General features: G+C 39.9%; 1 protein-coding gene across 10 annotated transcripts in view; it reads right to left on the bottom strand.

The window, feature by feature from the left end:
• Positions 1 to 478: 478 nt before the first annotated feature.
• Positions 479 to 27,981, bottom strand: part of KLF12 (KLF transcription factor 12) — a 443,329-nt gene continuing 415,826 nt past the window's right edge. For 9 of the 10 annotated variants that reach the window (XM_019444195.2, XM_019444193.2, XM_019444200.2 and 6 more), the window contains one exon: positions 10,627 to 12,036. In XM_019444195.2, coding sequence (XP_019299740.2) covers positions 11,855 to 12,036 — 182 coding nt within the window. In that variant the 3' untranslated portion in view covers positions 10,627 to 11,854. Of the gene's footprint in view, positions 583 to 10,626; positions 12,037 to 27,981 lie in introns of those variants that run through there. The other variant, XM_053898753.1, reaches the window with a different exon arrangement.

The raw sequence follows: 27,981 nt of genomic DNA, 5'->3' as shown, positions 1-27,981 counted from the left end.
GAAGTGATGTAAATTATACTTATTACACTGCTGGGAGAGAAATATATTAAATCCAGACAGCACTCAAACAAAGTACAAGGAACTCATTGTGTTGAAGGAAACCAGGCAACTTTGGTGGGAAGACAATGTACTATATGGTATGAAAACCATCAATGGCCATCTGGGACTAAAATAATTGTTTAGGGAGCATGATTTTGTTCTAGCACTGAAATATGTTTTCTTCTTTGATAAAGCCCCAGGGTATTCTAATCCTAAGCACATTGCCATTTTTGTACTTTTAACCATTTCGTGCTGTTGTTTTCTAGTCATTATATTGGACAGAGTAAGAAACAGCTAAACCAACAGTATTTAGATTAGAAATCTTAGCTGTGATGAAACACCCAGAGTCAAGGAGAGGATTGAGAAAGTTACAGGATTATCTAGCCCCCATATAATTCCTCCTGTTGTTGAAGTATCCAGGAATCACTCAGCAAAAAAAATATTAACAAATAAATTACCTTGAGAGTAAAACAATAGCATGTGATCTATTCCTTGAGGTTTGTCCCATTGGTCTATCTTTATGATAAAGCCTCCTGGGATGAACTGAAAAACAAACAAAAAACATCGCTAAAGGGCTGGTTTGGCTGTTTGCGTGGCCTAACGAGCACTCTCAGAAAATCAGGCCAGAGACATAAAAAATTAATTTCCAACTTACCATTTTGTTACAAAGTCATATCCAAAATGAAGTAATTGAATGAATTAAGTTCAGCCTTACAATTTGCTACCATGCTTCACCCAGAGTAGAACAAGACGGACTTCCTTAATTTATTGGCCTCTGCCTTAACCGAGTATTTCTAAGATGGCGTAACGAAAATCTTCACAAATAATTTAGTAAAAAGGTACTTATGGTTTATTGCCTCAGTTTTCAAAAAAATACCTTGCTATCTTTTAGTGAGTGATTTCCTTCGTAAATTGGGGGTTGTGATCACCACACCAATACCAAGAAAGCTCTGACTGGGAGAGAAAATCACTCCCTCCTGGGAGGGACCCCCTTCATAGAGCTCGAAACAGCCAGGTTTGGGAAAGTCAGAGCCACAGTGCACTGAGCCTCCCAGCTGAAGAGGAAGAAGCGTGTTTGGATGGGGATGGCTGGAATGTGCACCCCCGTGGCTCTCTCCACAGTGTCTTTGAGTGGAACAGAGTGATTCTGCAGAACACCACGTTCATTTGGAAATGGACTTCTGTCTGTAATAAAGCAAGCCTCAAACGATTTTAGTCTCTCATTTTTATGAGTGATTCAACTACACTATAATTTGCTGAGTATGAGACGAAGGGCAGTATCGTTGGGTTTATATCGGTGCGAACATACATAATCAAAGTATTTGTTGAGTGTTTTTGATATTCACTGCTCTCAAGTCTCTCTCCCACCTTAGCCCCTGATCCCCACCTTCCATCCTTTCTCCAGTCTCTTAACCCACAACCCCCTAGTGGCTGAGGACACCAGTTCTGGAACCAGACTGACTGGGAAAATTGCCTAAACTCAGCGCCACTCTTTTTTATCTATAAAAATTAGGATAATAACAGGACCTAACTCAGAATTTTTGTAATGAATTAAAAGGAACAGATATAATGCTTAGAATACTGCCTGGCATCTATGAAGTACTCAATTATTATTTGAATTACCACCTATCATCTATCACCATTCTATATAATTATCAGTAGCATTCACTACCATTCTCGTCATAGAGTGGATTTACCTAGTAGATCTTCAACTGAAGGACATCACGCTGGAGGATAAATAGGTTTTTCAAGTGCTTAATTTAGCAATTATTCAAAAGACATTCTCCTCATTAATGGTCTTATTTTCAAAAACCTCATAATCCAGTTTTCTTAAAAACGTACAGAAATAAACTTGCTGGCATGTGCCAGGTGGATCCTTCTATACTTAAATGATACACAAAACCTGAAAAAAAGAATTCAATTATAGAGTCCATTCTAGGCTCGGAAAGATGCATTTTTTTTCCATATCACTTTATATTCCTGGACCACTTTTTATATTCAGTAAAATACTGTTAGGAATCCTTCTTTGGGTGCCGGCTGTTATGAGATAAAAACCTGTTCATTTTTTAGTATCAAGTATATCTCGTTCTGTGTTTCAAATCACTGTACACAAGTGGTAAAACTTTTCATAACAAAGGTTTAATTAGAATGGTTAATAACCATGATTTCCAAAGTGTCTGAGTCACCCTTAGTAATAATTAGGGAGTTTTGTTCCATACAAAATGCTTTATTTAACCTTCATGCCTTCATTCAGATAATTATACAAATGCATACAGTTAAAGGTTTAAACTCTATTTCGGTTCACAGCTCAATTCATAGGAAAGTTGAATACAGAAAAGCAATGCACCAACAGAATATGTCTGAGACACCATTAAAAACGATAACACTTGTTCATTTAAATCTCTGAGAATAGACTGGAATAATCATCCTCTGAGAGAGGCTCATTAGGAGGGTCTCCCTTTACATTATCATAGGGCAAAAAAAAAAAAAAAAATCACCATTTTACAGTAAAAGGAAAAAAGCTCTGAGTATATTTACAATACATACACTATACATAAATACAAGAACAACACTTACATAATATTAATAAACTTATAACAGGGGTTGCCTAAACACTACAGAGTATATAAATGCAGAGGAAACTATTGGGAAATTAGATCTTTAGATAAGCTGGAGAAATAAATTCATTTGCAATTAAAACTCTGAACAGAAAACCAAATGAAGATTTAAGAAATTAACACATTTGCTTGCCAGCATCATTGGGGGGTTTTATCCTTTAATGCGTAGGACCTCCTCTGGGCATTGTAACTCTCTGGGGTCAGGGACCCGAGAGTCTTTTGTAAAATTACATCTGTAAAGTGAGTCAGACGCAGCACATCTATTCAATTTGCTGTTCAGAGGCTTCAAGCCTGGAATAACTGTTTTGTAAACCAAAGGATGTTTTTGTATTTTTACACAGATGGATCTTGTGATCCAGTCATCATGTATAATGAGCTAAGTGTCAAGGAAAAGGAAAAAGATGCCTGCTTGATTTGGCCAAAGATGATATTTTTCTTTATTCCCATATATTTTTCAAATATGAGTGAGAGATTTATTTAAAAGAATATGACGTTTGAACTGACCCCCACACACCAAGAGCAATGTCTAGACTACTACTAATTATAACTAAGTCATTTTAAGTGGCAGGTGGGTATCTTAAAGGTGGTCTGTTCTCATCGTTTCACAACACAGAAAGTTCTGAGTACATTCTTCAATGGACAAACATGAATTTGCTGGTTTCTCTTTTTTAAAATGAGCATGTTATGATACACATAATTGCATTATGATGCAGGATGACATAATACGTAAGACGATGTTTTCAAGCTGGTTTTGTAAGTAGTTATCTCACATCCACAGAGAGTTGGTTTGCCATGGGATGCAACGTGTCCCACATAGACATGGACAAAACAATACAACTACCGTTCTGCGAGGGGTCGGGGGGGGGGGGATGGTGATTTTTTTTAAATGAATTTTTAAACACAACAAATTGTGGACAGACAAGTTGATAGGAAAGAGCCTTGAATATAGGCACCAGTGCCCCAGTTCAACAATACCCATCCAACATGATGAAGCCTGAGGAACAAAATATATATTGCAGTCTGGGTGTAATTAAAAAACTCTGCCATAGGAAAACTAGAAACACAAGTAGGGAGAAAGCATTTTCTATAAGGTTTTACACTGTATCTTTGGAGCACGAAATTAGCAAGGGGAAGATGTCAGTGTGTCCCTAAAATGTCTTACTTTTTGATTACCTGAGCACTTTTACTAGAATGTGACCCAAATTCTACCCTCCTATGCACCCTCATTTTTCACCAAAAATGAATCTCTGTGAACGTCTTGATAGGCCTGCTTTGGTAAAAGCAAGATATAATTCACAGAGTCTGGTTCTTGCTTTGCACAAAGGGCAGACTCTATTGTCCCAAACATCTAAAATTTCTAGAGATGAAACCCAGAAAGAAAGAAAAAAAAAAGTACTGATGTGACTATTACCACTATTCATCTCTTTTCAACTCACTTAAAGTTGTGGTTTTGTTGTTGAGAAATTGTTGCTTGTGAAACCCAATTAACGGAGAAGAGAGCCCCTTCCCGCAGTGGCTTGTGCACACAGAACACTTGCTTTCAGCACGGAAGGGAATTTGTTTATACAGGTTTTATCTCTTCCCTCAGCCAAGTAACAGGGAGAAAGATCATAATTCAGGGGATTCATTTTCAGAAAAAAGAAACACCATGAGAAATGACATTCTCTTAATGTTTTCTAAGCCCATTAGTGCTTCCATGGATCAATACTGTCAAAGACCTTGTTCTACACAGAAAAGGGGGGGCGGTTGATTTCTCTGATGTTGGACAGCTTCTCACATAAAATTCAATTAAACTAACAATACTATAAGCAAATTATTCATAAGGTTATTTAAAACATTCCAAGGTGGTACTTTCAGGTGAGAAATCTGAAAAGGAACTATTCGTTCTCTCTCCTTGCTTGTCATCTGAATGTTTGTGATTGCCGCCCCGTTAACAACTGCCAAGAGTGGGCTGATATTCACGAGTTCTATGGAGGTGTACCTTTCAAAAGCAATTTAAGCAGATTCTAGAAGGTCTACAGGCGGAAAGGCTTTTACTATACCTACAAATAAATACATAGACTTGAGAAAACCCACTCTGGCTAAAATGCTACCAAGTAGGGGAGAGTTTTCAGGATTTGGGACCTCTAGGCCAAACATTTCAGAGGAAAGTGACAAATTCAGGGAGACAGCTGATCATTGCTGTTTGTTTAGAATGCTCCTTAATGCAGGACTTCCCAGGAGAAGCCTGATTTCAGATATTAGGTACCACTGTCATATCATGTGCTATATCTTACTTGGAAAATAGGACTACCCAGCCATAAAACTACTTCAGAGTTAGAAATGTGGAAACTTGGCTGCAGGGAAGCCACATGCAGTGTGGTGCAGTCGGAAGAACACGGCCTTCAGACTAGAGATAGGTAGCTTCACATTCCCACTCTGCTGTTCACTATTTCTGTGTTTGCAACTGACTCAGCCACTCTCTGTGCCCCATCTGCCCAACTATAAAATGTAGACCTGTTTACGGAATAGAGGCAATGTGTCCAAAAATTGCCTAGGAGAATGCTGGGTGGATAGTAAGGGTTTAGTAAAGGACAGCTATCGTTTCCACGGTTTGCTGAATTTCTGACCTTTCAACTTCATTCAGTACTTTGAGACAACTTGTAGGAAACAGCCCAGTTAGAAGATTTGACTTCAGCGAGATTTCAGAACCCAGCAGCTTTCCTTGGACACTTAATTGGCCCTTTTACACCCTATCCTGGCACATTTCCTTCTCCTTTTTGTTCTTTCTGTAACTTAGAGAAGGAAACAGTGAATGGTTTTCTAGGCCTGTGGTCTGGTTCTGGAGAAATATGTAGACCGCTGTCCATCGTGGTAGCCTTCACTGTCTAAAGCCTGAGTGTTTAATCACAGTTATATTTTTTAAAATTGCTCTTACCAAATGTTTGGCTCTGAAAGAGTATAATTTTGCTGATAGCCCTCAATAGCTTGTTTGGGTGGATTTGTGCTCTGAGATGGTAAGGCTGGAGAATTTCCAGGGCTCTTGTCTATTCGTATAATCTCATTGTATATTTCTATTCATGACTCCACTTCTAGCAGTAAAATAATTACAGGAAAAAGTAGGCAAGTTCTGAATGTAAATCTGGTAATTTCCAGGACTAACTGCAAACCTTGGTCAAAGCTAGGCTTACTGTCAGCAGTCTTCAGTAGACTATTTTAGAGAGAAATGATTGTGTCGATATTCGTTCCAAAATGGTTCTTGTAGGATAACAGAAAATACTAGGGAAAAAGAAAATGAAGAAATGTAAAGATGAATTTGTGCATTTGATATTAGTCGACAAAATAAAGTAAAACAAACAAGTATCTCCAGTGTTTTGCTCTACATAACTTGACTTTTGTTAACTGAGCAAAACCTTTTGAGCTACACACAGTGCTTTGCAAGTTTGGGGCAAATCAGTGAAGTTTTTACCTTAAGATTATAATTGCCATATTCCAGAGTGTATGTTGAAGATAACCTTAATGTTCAGATTTGCATTCTTACATTCTGTAAGATTAAATTAAGAAATACTAGCGTAAAACAAGATTGGGTATATTTAAAAATCACAAAAGAATTTTCATGGGTGTTAGAACCTGTTCAATTTACGATGTGCATATATTCATTCTGTGTGTGTGTGTGTGTGTGTGTGTTTCCCAAATGTGGAGGAAAGACCCGGTCTAATGAAGAATTATTGCTGTGTAAAAGCATAGGGATATCTCATTGGTCATAATGTCTATTGACAGGCACTTTCAGCTTTTAATTCATTTCTGAAAATGGGCATTAGCTTACTCCTGTTGCCAGTACAGATTCGTTGAACATGTGGCCATATCCATAGCACTTCATCTTGTCAACATGTAGCTACTCTTAAAAGTATTCGTTCCCTCTGGAATCAAACAAGAATCAACCAACACCTTATAGTTGTTTTGCTTTTTTGCTTTTTGTTTGGTATCAAAAACTAGTTCACTGAGGAGGAAGATAATTGAGAAAAGAGAATAATTGCTAGATGCTTCTCTTTAGCACAAGTAAAATCCTATGCGGCTATTTTCTCCTCTTCAGGCAAAGACATTTTGAATTTGGAATCAGTTGTCTGCAACTTAAAATGACTTCACTGTGTCTTAAACCGTCCTGGCTAAATTGAGACAAGTGACCACTCCATTTGGTCAGAGCACAAAGAATGTGCTCTGACACAGTGGAACACAGTTCCCATGGCAATATTGCTAATTGTACGATATACAAGGCATATCTGAACAAGTTTCTTTTTTTTTTATTGTGATGAAAACTAGAAGCTCTTTTTTCCCAACATACTTCATCAAACTATTTACAACCTCTGTAAAATTTGTGAGTTTGAAAATACTTTTCCACTATCACATACGTTTACGAATACAGCAAAATATTTTCACTCTATTTTTTTTTAAAGATGCAGTATCCTCCTATGTCATTTTCTTACGAAAATCTGAATTTCTATTGCAACTGCACAGTATTCAGCATATTTAAAGTACCAATGGACATGGGTCGCTAAACAGACATTACTCTATAATGAAACTGTGAAAATATAGCATTTTTAATTTTTATGTACACTTCTTGACTATAAAATGCAGGCAAAGTCATACATAGCATTATAAGCTGATTCCCTAATAAGGTAAATAACTTACATTTCTAGACAGCATGGATTATTACAAATTCATTCTTTTAAAAAAGTTCTTTGTTGATATTTACGAGCCCACTGGCTGCTGCATATACAGGTGTGTATGTGGTGGGGGTGCCTGTACAGGTAAGTGGAAGGCAGTGTGGGGGTAAGTAGAAATGTAATATGGAAGACGTGACTTACCAAACCCCTTTTCAGAACAAAAGCATATTGAGTGGAAAGATTTTTGAATGAGATGCACTACCTCAGAAAAACTGAAGGAAGAGATTTGGTCAACGAAGTTACAGAATACATAGAACCTCCTAGATTTACAGGCGTGAGTACAGAGCAAAATCTGAGACGGGACTATGCAGTATGAGTATTAAGGCTTCCTGGGCCCAAAAGGACGCATGAGAGTTCTCTCTCATTCAGTCCCTTACATGAAGACTATAGCTCAGTGTATTATGGGTGCTGGTGTTCTTAACACTGCTTAAATTCTGTCAATCCTCGCTATAAATGTTAAGACACCTTTCTAACAACATCATGGCTACATTTCTTAGCAGTCATAACAACATAACAAAGGCGTAGGAATACATTTGAAGGCCTCACCTCACCAGATTTATTCATTTGCAGCTTTGGTAAGTATAAATAAATAAAGTACAGAATAAGGAATACTGCATCTTTATCCATATACATGTTATTCTAATGAACTGATTTCAAAGTGCAGAATTAGATTTACGTTTAAAACAGAAATGGCAAAGTTTGAAGTTTTAAAAAAAGTTGTATAAAAATGAACACCATCTTTGTATAAGCTGTTCCAAATTTCAACCAGAGTGAGAATGGCCTTTCTCATCCCCTAGTACTGGCATTTGTAAACACTGTAGCATTTTGTAAGGTTTTCTCCCCACCTCACAATTTCCCCTCCTATTTTCCACTTAAAGTGAATAAAAAGTGCTCTTTTTAAAAATGCAGTTTGCGTTATTGTCAACTGCTTTTGCAAATCAATGTCCTATAGTGTTTTGTCGAAGTAATGCCAGGCAGTAGTACATTCTTTATGGGAAAGCCATTAGGGATTTTCATCTACATGTCTTAATACAACTTAAGACAAGTTATCAAGCAGGCTTCTCAGAGTCCACACATAATTGACAGGATGGGGCTGGAGGTGGATAGGGAAGCGTGAATCTTTTTCCTAACAACTTATGATCAGAATATGGGGAGGGCGTCTATTAAAACCTCCGAGGAACTTGTAACTCTTTCAAATAATGTTAAGTCTCTTGAGCTCCCATCTCGACACCACAAAGAGATAGTCAAGTCTACTATAGCTCCTCAAGTCACTCCAGCTGTCTGTGTAGTTCTCAAACACGCACATGTGTCCAACTGCAAACTGAACAGCTCCAAATTTAAAACCAAAGAATGCTTCTAGTTAGGCAACTGACAAATCCTTTGGATTCTGCCCCTTGTCTGTTGCTCATCGTCTACTACTGTGCTTTTTAAAAGAGGCTAGAATGGATATAGATGAAATGGAGGAGGCTTTTCCATGCCTGAAGATATTCCTACTTAAAAATCCAATTCCTTCTCTCCCAAATCACTTTCCTTTCCATGGGGAAACACTGGTAGGAAACTCACCAGGAAGAATTTGCTGTGTCCCAGGATGAGCCCCAAGTAAGTTTCCGTCCTGAGGGGGAGATCAGCAACTCACTCACTGCTTGTGCTCGGATCTCTCTTTAGAAGTATCGATTATGTCGAAAGGGGGAAATGTCATAATGCTGACAGGTTTTATCAGTTAACTTACCATCTCCATCTCAGTCTGGTTTCTACTTTCAGAGGGTGGAGAAAAAGCTCACTTCCCTGAACCTTTCCGATGTGATCAGAGAGGAGCAGCTCATTTAGTTCTGTGCTAAATTTAAGTCAAGCTGTCACTCAGGAAGCTCCCACTGCCTGTCAGTTCTACAAATTCTAAAAACCATTTCTACTTGTAACACTCTCAAGATATCTCTCCGCAGAGAAAAGATTGCCCCTCTTATGAGAGTGGGCAGAGTGAAATCAAGTCTACACTGCGCCTGGGTGATTCACCTACTAACAGCCAACCAGGTTCTAGGACCGGCAGTGAGGACATCACAGGCCATGCTGGCCACTCTCTGTGTTCTTTGCCACTGACCAGTAACCAACGCCGGTGTGTAGCAAGAAACCTTTTTCTATCCAAAATGGTCACAAGCAATGAGAAGTAGGAATTGTATACAGTACAGATAAAAAAAAAAACTTTCCAGTTGGTAAAAAAAAAAAAAAGAAAAGAAAAAAAAGAACGAAAGAGGAGGAAAAAAAAAAAAAAACCCCCAAAAAACAACCAAAAAACCCAGTGCTTTGTGGGTAGTAAGATTGTGTAGCAAAAGGAGCTGTTTATCAACAGAATCGCAGCCCTTGTTCGAAGGAAATTGCCTGATGAATTTTTCAGACCTGGCAGAAAATGCAGAGCACGTATTTTTGAAGACAGAATTTGACCTGAAAATCATTATGCTGTTGCTTGAACATTTAAAACAAATTCCTTTTAATACCATCCAACACGAATTGTCCTTGTTTCAATGTTTATAGTTCTTGCTTCATCATTAAAGTTTCTCTGAGTAAGAAGATGATCCCAAAAAGGATAGTTCTACAACCGGAAATTATTTCAGAATGTTCAAACATTTAAACATGAGCTAGGAATATTGTGAGGTTAATTTGTGCAATTCCCCAAATCAAGTGTTGGTGATTAAAATATATTGCAAAGGCCTATGCTGGCAACCTTTTATATCTAAGCTATAAAAAATCTTAACAACAACAACAACAACAATAACAAAAAAACTTCACCAAGCCCCTTAGCCACATAAAGCTGAAAAAAAAAAAAAAAAAACCAACCCAGCTTTTAGTGGAGAAACAAAATACGATAATTTTTCTGAAAGAATGCTTGTTGGTGATGTATTGCTTTGTTTCCTGTGTACTTCACTAGCTGCAAGAAAGGCTCGTGAGTTTAGGGGGCTGACGGGATGATCATCTCCTTCCTCTCACCCTCAGCACAGGATGAGTGGGTTCAACATCCCTGTAGATGCCAGCGCAGAACCCCTGGGTTCTGATACAGTTTAGAAAATGAAGTCTATATAGAAGAACCTATTGGAGAGTCACTTGGCCTTGGCTCTCCAAGTGAGGAAACTAGCACCATGTCAGGCTTTCCTCGGGGAGCGCTCCCTTTCCACTGACTTGGTTCCAAGGAGAACTGACCCATTAACCCAAGGGTTAACTCCCTGCTATGCCTCCTTGGCCTTTCTCGTCACCAAATAACTGTTTTCAAACAAGAAAAGGGGAGCATAATCTTTAATTGTGGTACTCAACCAAGCAGGACAACAAACAGCAGAAAGATTACCTCAGGGCTCTAAATGTAACCAAGACATCTAAAATGCTAGGGTGTTTTTTACAATCCCTTTAGTAAGTATGAAAATTGGTAACGTGAGTCCTCAGTGAAGTTATTGTAGGAAAGTCCTTTTATTCATTATTGCTTTTCTCCTCAAGAGGCGCATTATTCCATCTCTGCTTTGTCTGATTTTTCATGTTCACTGACTTTGCCTGAGCAGCCCCACCTCTTACCTTGGTGCCAGTGTGTCTAAGAAAGTTTGTTGTTTTTTTTTTTCCCCCTGATTCCTTGTAATCAAATACTAGGGGCAGGAAGAGATGATGCCTAGGTGACAGAACACTGCAATTTGAAGTGGGGCAGTAGTTTTTTAGACAGGCTCTTCCTATTCAACTACAGAACACCTCTGTGCCAGTCCATGCCAGGGCAGACACCGAGACTAGGCTCCAACTGAAATGTCGCTGCCCCTCTGCTCGAACAGATGAACAAAACAGAATCAAAACAAAACAAAAACAATCAACGACAAACAAATGAGAGATTCAATGTTGGTTTTCTTCAGGGCATGGCAGAATGACAAGTTGCGGGTGATATCTAGTTGCCGTCATCACTACTGCAAAGGGCTGCCTGAGCGCCCCTTTATTTTCAGGTAATGGAACCTCTCCAACAGGCTTCTTCTTCTCTACTTTCATGCTGCTTGCTGGTAACAGATTGGATGTGTGTTCTATCTTACTGAGACAGTAACTAAAATTTCAGTAAAAAGAGGGTAAGGGGTGGGATGACGGGAGAAGAATCCAAATTTAAAAGGTCTTGCGCTAGCCATCAATTTGTGGTAGACGACCTTTACGGTATTGATAACAAAACGTCTGACAGCTCAGAAAACGTACAAGCTACAAACATCTTGAAATGGCAGAGTACACAGCACGGGAAACAATGCCTGTCTCTTCAGCATTTGTGTCACGGATCTCCCAGGCCAGCGAGAAGACGTTTCTGGTGTAGTCGTGATGGGGGTTACCTTCAGACTGAAAGGAGAAGTGTTACTTCTTTTTCCTGCTCTGGTTTCAGACATCGTGGGATGGTGATGCCCTTTTGTGTTAACACTGTGAAGGGGATTCAGCCCTGCTGAATTGGGTGCCGCTAAGAGATCCAGCTCTTACGCTCAGCTGGACGGGTAGCATTCCTCACACCAGCATGTGCCTCCGGCGGTGCAGTGCCAAATGATCTGACCGGGAAAAGCTGCGATCACAGTCCGCGCACTTGAATGGCTTCACTCCCGTGTGTTTGCGGTAATGCCTTGTCAGTTCGTCCGAGCGCGCGAACTTCCAGGTGCAGCCTTCCCAGGTGCACTTGTAGGGTTTCTCTCCTGGAAGAAAAAGGGACACACGCTTTGGTGCTCCATCACTTTTCCAGAACAAGCAAGCCAGCACTAGGGGTGGGGCAACTGCGGCTCTCAGGGGATTTTCCATCTGGTAACCTTTCTGTCCGGAAACCTTACCATCCTGCCAGCGGGTCTGGGGTCAGCCAGGTGGGGGTTTCAATCCCATCTCTCCTGTTGGGACATCTGGCAGACTTAGTTAACGCTTGCACCCTCAATTACCGGGGAGTTACTTTCCGGTCAAAATACGGAAAGTCGTAAACTGATCACTACTGGATATCATCACGACTGGGTGACTAAAAAGGCGTTTTAGGTCTCTACTTAGGGTTGATTGGGCTCTAATGCTGGGACTCACAAAGAATTATAAAGGGTAATTAGTTACGTTTTGTTTCAGTACTCCTCCCAAAATGTATACCACTTGGATGGTTTAAAGCTATTTCAGGACACAATGTCCATTTATCAGTCACTGAGAATATGCGCAGAGTCTCATTAAAAGGTAAAGCACTCCACCACTCCCCAGAAATTAGGTATGAAGTACCTATCGTTCATAAACCATCTACTTTTTGCTTGTCTACTGGAAAGGAATCCTAGATAGCTAAGAGTGTAAAGTTTAAATACCCTTTTCAGTGATTTAATTACAGCGAGCCCTGAGGAATCATCAAGTTGGTTTTAGTGTTGAAACTCATGGTGAAAAGCAGTCTGAAGAAGTATGTAATTTGACCAGGTCCTTCAGTCAACTTGTAAGAACAGTAAAATATGCAAAGGCTTTGCTGGGAAAAGATACACTACCCATTGTCCAAATGAACTCCCAGGGGGAGAGAAACAATGGTTGACCCAGGTGTGTTTTTTCCTGGCTCTCACTCAGAATGGATGCCCTGTCCCCATGCAACCCCACAAAAAGTGATCTCTCCTTCTGTTCCTTCCATCTAATAGTCAACAGAATTCCTGGCCACACACAGTCTTTGGTGAAAAGGACTTACGACAGGGAAGGGAGTTTTTGGCTGATTCCTATGCAAAGTGAGTATTACTAACCCCACCTTACAGATGAGAAAACTGAGGCTCAATGCAGTAAAGTAACTTGCCCAATGTCGGAAAAAAAGAAGCGTTTGGTTCCAAATCCAGCCCTTTTCACCATGTTACAGTGGAATGTAGAATTCTTTTCCCATGTAAACTTTGTCACATCCTCAAAGTTGGTTCTACTTTCTCAGGAACTCCCAAATTATTCATTTCTTACTTCTATTATATCATCTATCACAAGGTATCATAAAGATTTTATTTAGGTGCCTTTTCCTCAACCAGTTTCTGAATACGTGGAGGTCAAGGACCGGGCCGCTACCATTTCAGTATCCTTGGGGTAAAGGATAGAATAAATATCAGACAAGTTCTTGAATGAATCAACAAAACTGCCACACACACACACACACACACACACACACACACACACACACAGACACACACACACACAGACACACACACACAGAACTATGAGGCTCTGTACATGAGAGTACAAGGGACACCTACATGGGAGAACTAGCCTGAACTGGACCCAACATTTTTCACTCAACCCTGAAATAAATGCTATCCCTATGGGCCCTTTCAGGATCAGGAGATCCTTTCAGAAGTGAGTGAACGGCACAGACCCATTAAATCTAGAAATGCTGATGCTCTAATTGTGGGCCACAGAAAGCTCCAGGTTGTTCTGAAAGAACTCCTTTCAAGTAGAAGCCTACTGAGTGGATTAACCCAAAACCTTACCCTCTGACACATTCTGGATGTCCTACAGACAGAAAAATCTTCATTTGCAGGTGTCTATTGACCAAAGTTGAACAGAAATTAAAATAATAATAAAAATCAGCAAAACCCCTAACTGGAAAAGATTGAGTGTCTCCTCCATAGTATATCACTGGCAACTGTTAACATGCTTTTATTTACATGCCATCCCTAGACGTTTGTGACGTTTATATCACGAGCATGGGTGATAAGGAGCTGAGCTTGATATAAATCATGTCTTCAAAAACACATCCATCTTTGGGGCACTGAGCTCAGCTAGCGGACTCAGTCACCAACGGGCATTTCTTAGCTCTCTCCTGTGTCACCAGGAACCAGCCACAGAGAGTGTAAAGTTATGAAGGAAAGAAGACAGTGTTTTCTAAATTGAAGGATGGATGGAGAAGGGTCATGTGTATCCGACTCCCCTTGCCGTTCCAGATGGAGTGAGGGGAAGAGCGCCCACAGCTGGGATGAGCCTGGAAAATAAGCAGAGGCAAGGAGGACACAGGGGCTTCTATTTCATCTCAGGAGGGATGTTAGAGGTTTGGATGGCCTGCCTTGGGGACACTTTCTTGTCTCAGGTGCTCTCTGGACTTCGTTGCACCTCCAAAGTAGGCGCTTCATATTCTCTAATTTCTTCCTCACAGTTATAATAGTCTTACTTTCATTTTGGCTGTTGAATTATGGCATTTATGTCCTTTACACTTGAAAATCTATAGCAGAGGGTGGTAAACTGTGGTTCCCCGGCTAAATCCGGTCTTTGGCCTGTATTTTGTGCAAACTTTGAGCTTACAATGGCTTTTACACTTGTACGTGGTTGAAAAAAATCAAGAGCACTATTTCATGGCACATGAAAATTACATGCAATTCAAATTTTAGTGTCCATAAATAAGTTTTTATTGGAACACAAATCATGTTCATTTGTCTACATATTGGTTATGGCTGTCTTCCAGTGACGGCAGAATTGAGCACTGCAAGAGAGAATAATGTAATAAAGCATCTAGGCCTGAAATGCTTAGAATATTTACTATCTGGCCCTTTACACAAAGTTTACTGATCCTTGATGTTAGGAAGGCACCTGAACTTTGCGTAGGCTTCCTGATTACATCAACTTACTGACTTGGGGTATATAATACACACTGTTAATTTGGGATGGGTGGGTGAGGGACTATTTTGGCTATAGAATAATCACTTACTCTCCATTAAGGACCCCAACTAAAATTCTAACAGCACACTCAGTAATAAACACATGATATTTCACACCACATACTCTGAGAGTTCTGGATTGAGTGACTCTCTGAAAAGGCTCACCCAACCCAATCTGAGTTTTAAAAATATCTTTAGGGTCTTTTCTGCTCATTAAAAAATGAGGAGGGTCTTCCTATGAGAGTCAGGATGGGGTAGGGTCAGGCATGTCTCTGTAAACTTTACAGAGATTCCACAGTGTAGAACAGTGATTCTACATGATGATGGAGGCTCCTCTCCAATCCCTTTCACTACAGTCATCTTACAAGGCCATTGTGAACCATGATGAGTTTCTATGACTAGCTACTGAGTCTGGGGGAGAGAACACTGATAGGGAAGGATCAGAAAGTAGCTTAGCTGTTTGGCATCGTTCCTGACATGGCTATTTTAGGGGGTGGGGCACGGGGAAGGCAGTAACTGGTAGCAAGGATTTCTGTGAGCCCACAGACTTGGAGCAGGAAAACTTTGTGCAAAATCTGAGAAGTATTCTGTGAGGTGGAATCAGAGCACAATCAGTGATCATGAAAGACAAGGCTGGGTGAAATGGGTGCAGTGAGTCAAAAGGCACAAATGTCCAGTTATAGAAAAAATACGTCATGGGGATGTAATGGAACAGCAGGTGACTGTAGTTAGAATACTGTGTTATATATTTCAAAGTTGCTAAGAGAGTAGATCTTAATGAAAAGTTCTTGTCATGCAAAAAAGCCATCTGTATCTCTGTATTGATAGATGTTAACTACACTTACCGTAGTGATACCTTCACAACATATACAAATATCGAATCATGTTGTATACCTGAAACTGGTTTAATATTGTATGCCAATTATATCTCAAAAAGAAAAAGGAAGTCAAGGAAAAGGTCTCAAAAATACAAGAGGCAGACATGTCCCTACTCTTGAATAAAACCAATGAAAATGATAAAAGTTTTTAAGTTATTAAGGGCTAGGTGATGAATGAAGGCATATAATGAAGAATGCAAACCTTCTCTGGTCGGCAGTGGGGAAGGAGAAAGTGTATCAGAAAATAGTAAACTTAATTGAGCAATAAGTGAGGTTTTTCTTGAAAATTTCTTATAAAAAGGTATACTTTCTTTTTAATATCCATGAAAACTTAAGCATAATATTCTTTGCCCCTATTGCCTCATTAATAAAATTAGAGTTTGAGTATTTTCTCTCCATGCTTAAAAAAAAAACAGAAGGGAAAAAGAAAACAATAAAAAGGAAAAAAAAAAATTAGAGGCTGAGCTATAGGGGGTGAGAAGAGGAGATGGCTGTTCTGATCAGGCAGAGAGCTGGCTTCTGCCCTTCATTCCAGAGAGACCTAGGTTTTCATAAGACACTCTTAAGTACAGAGAACAAACTGAGGGTTGGTGCGGGGGTGGGGGGAGGGGAAAATGGGTGATGGGCACTGAGGAGGGCATTTGTTGGGATAAGCACTGGGTGTTGTATGCAAGCGATGAATCACGGGAATCTACCCCCAAAACCAAGAGCACATTGTATACACTGTATGTTAGCTAACTTGACAAAAAATTATATTTAAACCCGTAAGAACAAAACTCATATATATTAGCAAAAGAGAGAGGGAGAGAGAGAGACCTAGGTTTTGATTATACCTGCCCAGGGCCTAGCATTCTATTAAAAACAAAATCAATAAATGTTCTTTTTGGACTAGTCAGTTCCAGAAGTAGATAGAAGAACAATTTTAGTGGCCACTGCATTGTATTAAACTCTGTATTTTATTTTATGCTTGTGCTTTAAAGCAATTTAAAGGATACAATCTTGTAAGCAAATTAGGGTAACAGAAACTTCATGATGTGAGGAAAAGCTTATTAAAATGATAAATACGTTTGTAAGAAATATTGTAGCATGCAGACATGAGCCCTGAAAGGATATAATGAACAGACAGAATCTTTCTTCCATCCTGTCTTCTTTCCTCCAAAATCTTGCTGGAAAGTAGAAAACTAAATTTACTAAGAAGTTAGTGGTAGGCACAGAATAGGGAGTGTATGTCCCATGACAATTTTCCTATGGAAAGCGTTGGCTTGGACAATGAAAGGAGTCAGGCACCTCCCTGGGTCTATGCTTCTATTGTACACAGCTGCTGTGCATCAGGAGGATGATGGGGAGAGTAAACACGATTTCCAGTAATTTCTTCAGGAATCGTGAACTGTCCTTACACTCATTTGAATTAGATTTCTGCAAATGTGTTATTCAAAACTGTTTTCTCTAGAAATAAGCTAAAAAGAAAAACAGCATGCCCACCTTCTTCCTTCTTTTGTCTAACTCACAAGTACACTTTGAATCCCTAGTGGCAAAATCTTTGAAAGAATAGTTAATATTTTTCAAAAAAAAAAAAAACCTGTAAGTTTTGATTCCACCATCAGATCACCTGTGATTTTTGTTTCTTCTCCTCATCCCATGAAATAATGAAATGACAGAAAATGACATGGTACATGTCATTACCAATAAGTCATAGTTTAGATGATTTTTCTTTGCTAAGTTGAGACGTTAAGCTACTAATGTTTAAGAAAAACCGAAGGACATGAACTAGGTAATTAATTGGTAGCTTAATCCCATGCCATACCTTGGGGAGTTTACTAACTTTCAGGTCTTCAGTTCTGAAGCGTGAAGTTCTCCATGTCCCATGACAAATCCAAGCCATTTCCACACTTTGTATTTGAAAAAAAAGAATGCGGCTATTTCTGAGCACAATCCGTCCTCCTCTGTTGTTTAAAAAACCTGGACTAAACTATGAAAACCTCTGAAAAAGGAAAATGTTAACCAAAACGAATAGCAAAAAAGCTTCTATTTTTTAAAGTGGAACAGTCCTATAAAGAGTAAACAGAGAGAAAAAAAAAAAAAAAAAGAACCAGGAAGGGGGTTTGTTAAGTTTTGTTATGAAACACTCTTTTTAACTCCGCTTTCAGAGTTCAAGCTAAATACAATTTTATATGCGTGTGTGTGCGTGTGTGTGTGTGTGTATTCACAGGCGTTATTTAAACAGAAGTCTAATTAAGTGTCCTGAGAAAATGAAAACTCACGTCAGGGTTTTCTTCTTGAAACAGTCAACAAACTGATTTATTATGAGAACCCCTGTCTCTTTCAATTTTGGTTAAAGAAAAGGATTAAGAGTCACTAAATGCACTTCCATGACATTTACCCAGCAGAAGCATAATAAAGTCTAAAGAAAACACCAGGTCTTGAATGGATTCCCAAAACCCACGAAACAAAAATAACTTTTTCAGGTACCTCCCATCTTCCCATCTGAAATGCTGAAAGGTAAATGTGTACTGAGACAAAAGACAGGTGCCCTTTCATATTAAAATGACGTGTAAGCAATACACATAAGAGGAATGTGCAGTTTGAAAAGTCTGGGTCAAACAAAACACCCATGTTCTCACATCAGCTACTCTCTGTTATTTTCTCAAGCAACTGAAAAGGAACACCTTTTGCAGCAGGAAGCACAGGCATTTTTTTTTTTTTTCCAGTTCAGAAGTGCATTTCTGAAATGTGTCCCTGTTTAACTTTTATGAAGTTATGGGGCCCCAGACGCTGACAAATGAGCTTCATTACACTCAAGGCTCAACATATTTGCTGTGACAATCTGTTTCACTTGAGGAATGGTATTTGCATATGACGGCGGGGGGGGGGGGGGCGGTGGTGGGGAGCAGAATCAAGATTCCTATCTTGTCTTCTGGTTTCTATTACCTTAGTTCATAAAAGTTCACACAATTTTAGATCTGGGAGGAAATTAGGTGCTTTTAAAATGAGGAAACAGAAACCTGGAGCTGAGATTACAAGGCTCTTGACTTGTCCTCAGGGTGGACCAGGCTGCCTTCCTTATTGGTGGTGTTAAGGTGGCCTGAAATAGCATAGGCTTTGAAATCGGGCAGAAAGCCTGCTCAGATGCTGGCTCAGTCATCGATCTGCAATCAGATCTCAGGCTAGAGCGTTGGGCTTTCTGAAACATCGCCTCCCCATCTGTAAAATGGAAACACTGTTCCTACACTCGGGAAACTAAAAGTACACATGGCATGTGCCTGAGAAATGACAGGTGCTCAATAAAATATTTAATTTTATAGTTATGAAATTCAAGGTTTTTCTGTTTTTGCTAGGAAATATAAATTATAAAGTTAAAAATAGATCCTGTTTGCTGTGTTTCAAAAAAAAAAAAGAATTAAGAGTTTTCTGGTAATTGGATGCCAATCTTGATCTTGATTTTCCTAACATTTTAATTATAAAACTACGAACAGAACAATGTAGTATCTTATAATTTAGTATTTTATAATTTGTTTGATCCATTTGATCTTGTCAGTTCAATTAAACACGTAATCAATGTTAGTCTCTGCCCCACTGAATTGTCTGGACTGAATTAACTGTCTTTTTTCATTATGTGTAAATGAGACAAAGTGGATTTGTTCTTTCTTCCCCATGCAATTCCATAACGCATATCTTTGATGAAAACAATATTTGCCAAAGCATATAGCACTTTCCACACACAGCACTTTGTTCTAAGAGCTTTACGGACGTACGCTTTGCAGTAACCAACTCCATTTCACCCCGAGTTGGTATGTGATAGAGGTAGGATTTGAATTCTGGGAATCGGATACTAGAGCTCACAGGGGTTTTTTCGTTGTTGTTTAATGTTCATCTATTTTTGAGAGGCAGCACATGTGGGGCAGGGGCAGCTAGAGGGGGACAGAGGATCTGAAGCAGGCTCTTCCTGACAGCAGCGAACCTCACGGACCGCAAGATCACGACCCGAGCCAAAGTTGGACGCTCAACCGACAAAGCCACCCAGGTGCTCCAGAGCTCACAGTTTTTTTGTTTTTTGTTTTAATTTTTTAACGTTTTATTTATTTTTGAGACAGGGAGAGACAGAGCATGAACGGGGGAGGGTCAGAGACAGGGAGACACAGAATCCGAAACAGGCTCCAGGCTCTGTGCTGTCAGCACAGAGCCTGACGCGGGGCTCGAACTCACAGACCGCGAGATCATGACCTGAGCCGAAGTCGGCCGCTTAACCGACTGAGCCACCCAGGCGCCCCGAGCTCACAGTTTTAACCTCTCCTCTATATTGCCTCTCAACGCTTTAAGTCACTGCTTTAATAAACCAGGATATCTGGTCAGAGCCGGATGTGCAGATTGAAAATGTGAATTAGTACTTGTAGGACAATGTGTTAACACAGAGACTAGCTAGCCCTTCTCATCCAGAAATCAAATATAAATGACCTAAAATATCCTATAATAAAAACATACTTTACTGAAAGTAAAATGTTCAAGGTCTAAGGGTAATACTTTATTTGGCTATTCTGAGTTTATTTTTCCACGTAGTGACAATATTTATTTTCCTATGTTTCTGGTTACATTTTCCTTTTAGTTTCTTTTGCAGAGAGTTCTTCCTTTACCCGTCCCTGAAATGTTTACCAAGATTTTGACTCTGACTTCTTCTCACCTGCATAAGTTCTCCTTGGCTCCTACGGCTTCCACCACGACTTGTACGGAAAAGATTCCTAAGTCTCTACATCTCAGTCTCTCTCCTAAGCACTACAGAGAGATCGATCACAGAGGTGGTAGTCCAAAGGTTATTTCAACATGACCAAAACTTTACTCAGCAGCTACCCCCTAAAAAAGACCAGTTTCGGGGCGCCTGGGTGGCGCAGTCGGTTAAGCGTCCGACTTCAGCCAAGTCACAATCTCGCGGTCCGTGAGTTTGAGCCCCGTGTCGGGCTCTGGGCTGATGGCTCGGAGCCTGGAGCCTGTTTCCGATTCTGTGTCTCCCTCTCTCTCTGCCCCTCCCCCGTTCATGCTCTGTCTGTCTCTCTCTGTCCCAAAAATAAAAGTAAAAAATGTTGAAAAAAAAAATTAAAAAAAAAAAAAAAAAGACCAGTTTCTCCTTCTGCTTTGCTCTCTGGAGAAAAAGGCAATCCTACCTACTCGGGTGTCAAGTCATAAAGTTCTCTAGTTGGAGGGATTTCTTGGACTTTTCTGCCTGCTTCGACCTGATCATTACACCTGCCAGCTCTGCCTTCCAAATACCTGTCCAGCTGTCCTCTCCAGTTTACCCCCCAGTTGTGAGCGGCCTTTCTTTAGGTTCTTGCCACCTTCCACTGACACCAACTTTTAATGGTTCTGTGTCCCTGTCTCATGTCCTAACCTCTCCAATAACATCTGCAATACATTGAAGGAAAATGTTCTCAAAGACAATCTGATCACATGGCTGCCTGGTACCCTGGACATGCCCATGTTAAACTCTCCTCACACCCCACTGTGACTGCTGGTTTTACTGTCTGTCCGCCCCTCAGCGGTTGAGTACTGAGGGTGGCTTCGAGCTTTCTTCACTACCTAGGGCAGCAGCTCCTTGCTGGTAATTGTTGCTTAAATGAATGACACTATTTAAATTCAAACAGCTCACATTCCCTTAAAATATAACTTGCCACAGTTAACTTAAGAGGGTTAAGGGAGGTGCCTGGCTGGCTCAGTTGGTGGAGTGTGCAACTCTTGATCTCAAGAGTTCGAATCTCATGGCAGGTGTAGAGCTTACTTAAAAAAATGAGCAATCTATGTTGCGAGGCAGAGAGCCACTGCTAGCATTCTACTCATTCTATCATCTTTTCTATTCTAATGAATTAGAGTATGTATTTTTGAAAAGGAAAATAAGTTTGGGAGATTTTATCTAAAACTAGTGCTATTTAAAGGGTTGGTCTACAAATATCTCATTTTAAACCTGTGAAATTACTAACATGACCTGTGAGTGAGCCTTCTATTTTGCTACTCAAATGAGCATTAATTATTGTAATCTTTAAAACAATGTATGTACTTTATAATTCTTTCTATTCTTAGTTATGAAGATTTTTTATTGAATTATCATAAGTATAATAAACATTATTTTTTATATATTCTTTAGTGGTGGGTATATTTTCTGTAAAAATACAGCTCCTCATTACCTTTGATCGTTCCATTAAACCCGCCAATTTTGTATCAGTAATAGTTAATTTTGCCATTCAGGATAAGATGACCCAAACTCACAATCTAGCCATTCTTCCATAGAACACAAGAAAGTACAAGGGCTGGGAAAATTATTATCCCACTCCTGCCTACAACACAATTTTCATTGGTATCTGGATAAAATAAACCCAAAAGTAGGGGCGCCTGGGTGGCTCAGTCGGTTAAGCGTCCGACTTCGGCTCAGGTCATGATCTCACGGTCCGTGAGTTCGAGCCCCACGTCAGGCTCTGTGCCGACAGCTCAGAGCCTGGAGCCTGCTTCAGATTCTGTGTCTCCCTCTCTCTCTGACCCTCCCTCGTTCATGCTCTGTCTCTCTCTGTCTCAAAAATAAATAAACATTAAAAAAAATAATAAAAATAAAAAATAAACCCAAAAGTAAAAGAAGGAAAATGCAGAGCGTGGTCATAAGATGCCTAAATACAGTAAGTACAGCACTGGTACCCGCATTCAGATCATTAATCTGATTCAGATTCAGATTCAGATCAGAACCTTATCAGGTTCAGCATGCTTCCACATGGTAACTCTCCAGGACAGGTTAGAGTAACTCCTCCATAAATGAAAACAAGTACAACTTTCACAGCACTTTGTCATCCATCCAGATTATTCCAGTTCCTTTTTACAGACGGCACTTGAATGCCTGCTCGCTGGGGTAGGTGGTTTTCACCACACCCGTGCCATCAGGACCCATCACCCTGGCTGTGCTGCTGTGGAAACTTGTATCAAGCTCACTCAAGGCTTTCCTATCCTGCTTCACACCAGCAGATATTTGCAGACATGGCTGTCTCCCCCACCACACTTAAAACTCCTTGCCGTCCACATCTTCACAGCATACCCATTACTGTGCACAGTGCTGCACACTGCACAAGTACTCAGAAGCTGCCTATTTATTAATGCTTCTGGTCCTGCCTTCTCACTGGCTTTCTAACAAAGTAACATTTTAATAGACTCCGAAGAATGACCAGTTCACATTAATGAAAAGCTTTAAAAATATGAAGTCACTTGTTATCTTATTACTTCAAAGCACCTGAATGACAGTCGCTAAACAGGTACCTAGGTAGTGCTGGCCAGACATGCATGAGAATGTGGCTTGAGTGGTGAGGCTGGCAGGTTATCAGCAAACCTGCCTGAGAGCGGGTGTCGTGACAACAGCACAGGTTCTAGAGAAACTGGTGTTTGAATCCCAGCTCCACTGCTCAGCCACTGCTGATAGTGGGTAAGTACTCTCACCTTTCAGGGAATTTAGAGATACAATTAGAATAGGGAATAGGGAAGGCACGACTCCTAGAGCTGAGCACAGTGCCTGGGATCTGGCAGGTCCTCAGGAAATGCCAGCTCTCTCCCATCTGTGGTCTCCATGTCTGTTCATAGCACTTCCCCCTCCTAACCACACACGCTGGCGGTCTTCAAAGCCTCCCTCTCCCTCCCCTCCTGTCCAATCAGATGCCAGGCCCTGTTGTTTCTACTGCCACAGTGTTTCCCACATACCCTCCTTTCTGTGTGACACAGAGATGCCCCAGCGCTCTAGGGTCATGGAAGGTTCTACCTGCCTAGGGAAGGAGGGTAGTCAGATGGCTTAACAGACAAGGGGACACTGAGATAAGTGTTGAAAAATTAATAGCATTTCTACCAAAGCAGGAAGAAAGGAGGCCCCTCAGGCAGGCCATTTCAGGTAGGAGGAAATGTGTGAATGAGCTCCACACACGGAGCACAGTTGGAGAGCTATTCCTTTGTTTGCCTGAGGAAAGGGGGAGATTGGGATTAGGGTCAAGCAAACGAGGTTTAACAGGAGTCAGAGGAGAAGGGCCTTATGTCGGAGTAAAAAGGTGTCCCCAAACTCCCTGGCCATCATAGACAGCTCCTATTGCGTTCTATTGTCCTTTTGCTTGGACCTTTATTATAGGGCTTTGCACACTTGACCTCTGTTATGACTATCCATGCAACTCTTATCTAGTACACTTAAGGGCAAGTTCATTGAAGATGGGGGCTTATGCCTCCTTCTGCCTTTTTCAAGATAAAAATCTATAATGCCTTAGACGTGGAAAATGCTCAATAAACATGGGTCATGTTGAATCTGTTTTGTACATATGCTTCTTGACATAGTTACAAATGAAAAACTATGTTTTACTAAGTATTATATATATATTCCTTATAGGATTATTTACATTATCATTTTATCAAAATGATGATAAAGAGGACTTATTAAGTAACAGCTTTCACTCAACTTTTTCTGAATCACAAAATTTTTAAATTAGGAGAGTCTGAAGTACAGAGATGACATTATTATAGCTGCTTATGATGACTGTATACTAAATGATGCACACTTTTTTGCCTTGAACCTATGATTACAATAACAACATATACCCACGTCAATATTCATACGTACACAATTTCAATTCAACAAATAATTCTTGAGCCCTTGAGATGTGTTAGTCACTGTATTTACTGGGGATATAAAAATAATGTCCCCTATGGTAATTATGCAACAATGGGCTACGTTTATGGTCAGAGACAAAAATGAAACAGAAAACCTGAGACTCACAGAGTGAAGTGAATCTCTCAGTTAGGGGCCAAGGACAGATTCAGACTGTTGTCTCCTGACTTCAATTTAGTTCTATTTCTATTATAGTTTCCTATTTCTCAGCAAGTACCAATGTGCTCATACTTGTGAGCTGTTTGCCTGAGACTTACCAACAACTTGTTGGGAAAGGATTTGTGCCTGAAAAATGTTGGTTAGCTCTTCAGTGATTAATGATCTTGGCATCACTAAACCCTATGCTTTATCTAACAACAAATCTAGACAGCGGACCTGACACAGAGCTTTATACGAATGAGTTATTTAATTAATGAAGATAGATGTGAAAATCTAAGCAGCACCCCACTACCTGATCTGGCAACTACAAGACCTCTGAACAAAAGGCCACTAAAGTGCACAGCTGTCACAAAACTCACGAATGTCTTTGTAGGAATATCATGAACCCATTTCGAAATCTCACGCAGTTAAACCCGATGTCAAATTAGAAGCAAGAAATGTAGGAATAGCAGTGAAAAGTGATGAGGCAAGTAAGAAAGGTGAAAAAGCATGGAATCCGCAAGCATTTAGCATAGATGTTGTGTCTGAATGTGTGTGCATGCACACATGTGTGTTCTCCAAATGCACAATCATTATCTGATGTTAATTATAGAATGATATTAATTACAAAAGCATCATCCCTCAAGGGAAGAGGTAAATAATGTATCATTGCCTTCATCTGTGGAGGTAGGGAAGGACACATTTTATAGACTTAAATCGCAATTGGTTAATAATTTTAAAGCATCCATATAAGTTAATTTCTTTGATGTGTAAAATTCAGACATGAGTTACTTCTGATAAAGCCAGATAGATAAGAAATGTGATTGCTTTACATTTACTGATGATTAAAATTCAGGCAGATAGTTTTCATATGCATTAAAATGAATATTGGACAACACGGCTAAATGAGGCTCACAGACTTACTGGAGAGTAGGATATCGAGTTGGAGTATAAAGTATTCCCAGATTCATTTGAAACTGAGCATTTTTATATGCTAAAATTACTTTTTAAAAAGTCTGGCTTAAAAAGTATCTTTACATTTTCTTTCCTTTGTTCATAAGTAAATTGCAATATTCTGCAGAACAGTGATAATGACGTCATGTTCCACACACCACCAGAGGGTTCCAGGGGACCCTCAGACCCTTTTAGAGTAGACCCAACAGCTGGTTGTAGTGCACCATCTAGTGGCTGAAGGAATCACAGATGCCTGAATGTTTCTTGTACTGCATTTTCGAAACACTATGATATATTTAGAAAATAAGAGAATTGTAAATAGCAGTTCCAGATTTGTAAGACTATTTCCCTCTAAAACTTATATTTAGATCATTTAATAAGTAATAAAATTCTTGACATGAGGGAAAATCATAGTAACATGCTAGTTATATATAACAAAGGCTTAGATGGCCATTAATTTAATTATACTGCACATTCATTTTAAATACACTGTCCACTGCTTCACGTAGAGGAGACACAATCTATACCAGTGAAGGGGAACAATGTACCTGCTGACAGGATTGCTGTATAGGATTGCTGAGATACAGTTTTTTCCTCCTTTTTACTGTGCCTTAAACAATTTACCACAGGCGAGTGTTAGTAAAGGCATTTAAAAATGTTCGGGCAAGTATTTATGTTATTATCTAAACTGCACAGTCATGACAATAACTTACATCATTTTTAAATTTAAAAAGGCATTCTGCAGAATTTCTCTTTTTACTCTAAATCGCTATTATCTAGAAAATGTTCCTCTTTTCTACCAATGTGTTCAGTTTACTGCGTGAGTCCTAAATAGATGACTGGTCATGTGCTAATAATGCACAAAAGATCAAGTGTTAAAGGTAAAATTAATGTGACTTTATCAAAGAAAATTTCTCAGGGCTACTTGCTCACCTCCTATAGCGTGTGTAGATCTTATAAGTCATGTTATAATCCCACACGCCACATTCATTGTGATTGGTCACACACAAATAACTTACTCAATGTGCCTGGAGCAAAGGTAAGGCTAAGATATTTGTTAAAAGCAAAGCAAGCCAACCTCAATCCCTATACAGCTAGTGTTGATTTCATCTTGAACGCAAAGTTGAGAAATCTCGCATAGAATTATAAATCAGAAACAAGTATGGGCTCCCTCTGAACCAAGTGGCAGTAAATCAACCAAATCCCATTCTTTCTTTTTAGAAGTACTATTATTTGCTAATTTAGGAGGCTATGTCTCGCAGAGTAAGAATCTCCTTGTGAAGTCGATGAATGGATTTGGGATGCCTTGGTTTGGAGCAGGGATTTCACAAGGACATCCTGATGTAGCTGTGAGACCAAGAAAGACAGGTTGGAGGTAGGACGATTAGGTGGATGTTTAGCTATTCGTTAATGAATTAAGACCCACTTGGACGGAAGTCTCTAAGATCAGATCTCAGGGCTTTGTCCTTGAACCTGTCCTACTTAATACCTGGCAAATATGGAGAAGCTGAAGGACAGAACTAAAATACTAAATGCAAGGCGGGCAGGGAGAGAGTTCAATGTCATTTCAACTTATTGGGAGAATGGGCCCCAATATCAAATGGATATAGAATAATTATTTTCCAGACTTGAAAGGGCAGGTGCAGCCCTCAGAATACCAATTCTGTCCTGTATCTCCTACAAGAGATCAGCCAGCCTGCAGTGAAAAGTGTCCAGGGAGAAGAAACGCACTACTCCCAAGGGAGCCATCCCTTGAGGGACAGGTCTAACTACAAACACAACATTGAATGTTCAGGTTTAAAAAAAAAATTCTTAAATTTTTTATTTATTTTTGCGAGCAAGAGAGACAGAGTGTGAGTGGGGGAGGAGCAGAGAGAGAGGGAAACACAGAATCCGAAGCAGGCTCAAGGCTCTGAGCTGTCAGCACAGAGTCCGATGTGGGGCTCAAACTCATGAATTGTGAGATCATGACCTGAACCAAAGTTGGATGCTTAACTGACTGAGCCCCTGAATGTTTAGGTTTTAAAAGAAACCAGTTATAGGTACAAGGGATGGGCAAGATGTAGTGTTCAGCACATTTTGATTTAGCTGACTTAAGAAAGAGAGTCAATTTTCAGAAGACTTAATACACTTTTTGCATTTTAAAACCTCTTTCCTCCATTTGTGGTGTGAAAATTTTAAAAGACACGGTGACGCGTTGGAATACAGCTAGAAAGACGTGGCTAAGATGACTGAGGACACCTGGTTTGGAGAAATGAAGATGCAAGTGGTTGATGGTGGGGTTTCGAGGGGCACCAGGGCCAGGAAGTGGAAATGAGAACATGATAATTGGAGCTATTCCATTTACCCAGGAAGTACTGAGAGCCGAACAGTGTCATAACAGGCAAT

The sequence above is a fragment of the Panthera pardus genome, unplaced genomic scaffold (assembly GCF_024362965.1).
Source record: "Panthera pardus isolate Hobbes unplaced genomic scaffold, ASM2436296v1 HiC_scaffold_1, whole genome shotgun sequence".
Taxonomy (NCBI): domain Eukaryota; kingdom Metazoa; phylum Chordata; class Mammalia; order Carnivora; family Felidae; genus Panthera; species Panthera pardus.
The sequence above is the reverse complement of the archived record's forward strand: the minus strand, read 5'-3'. Positions and strand labels throughout refer to the sequence as shown.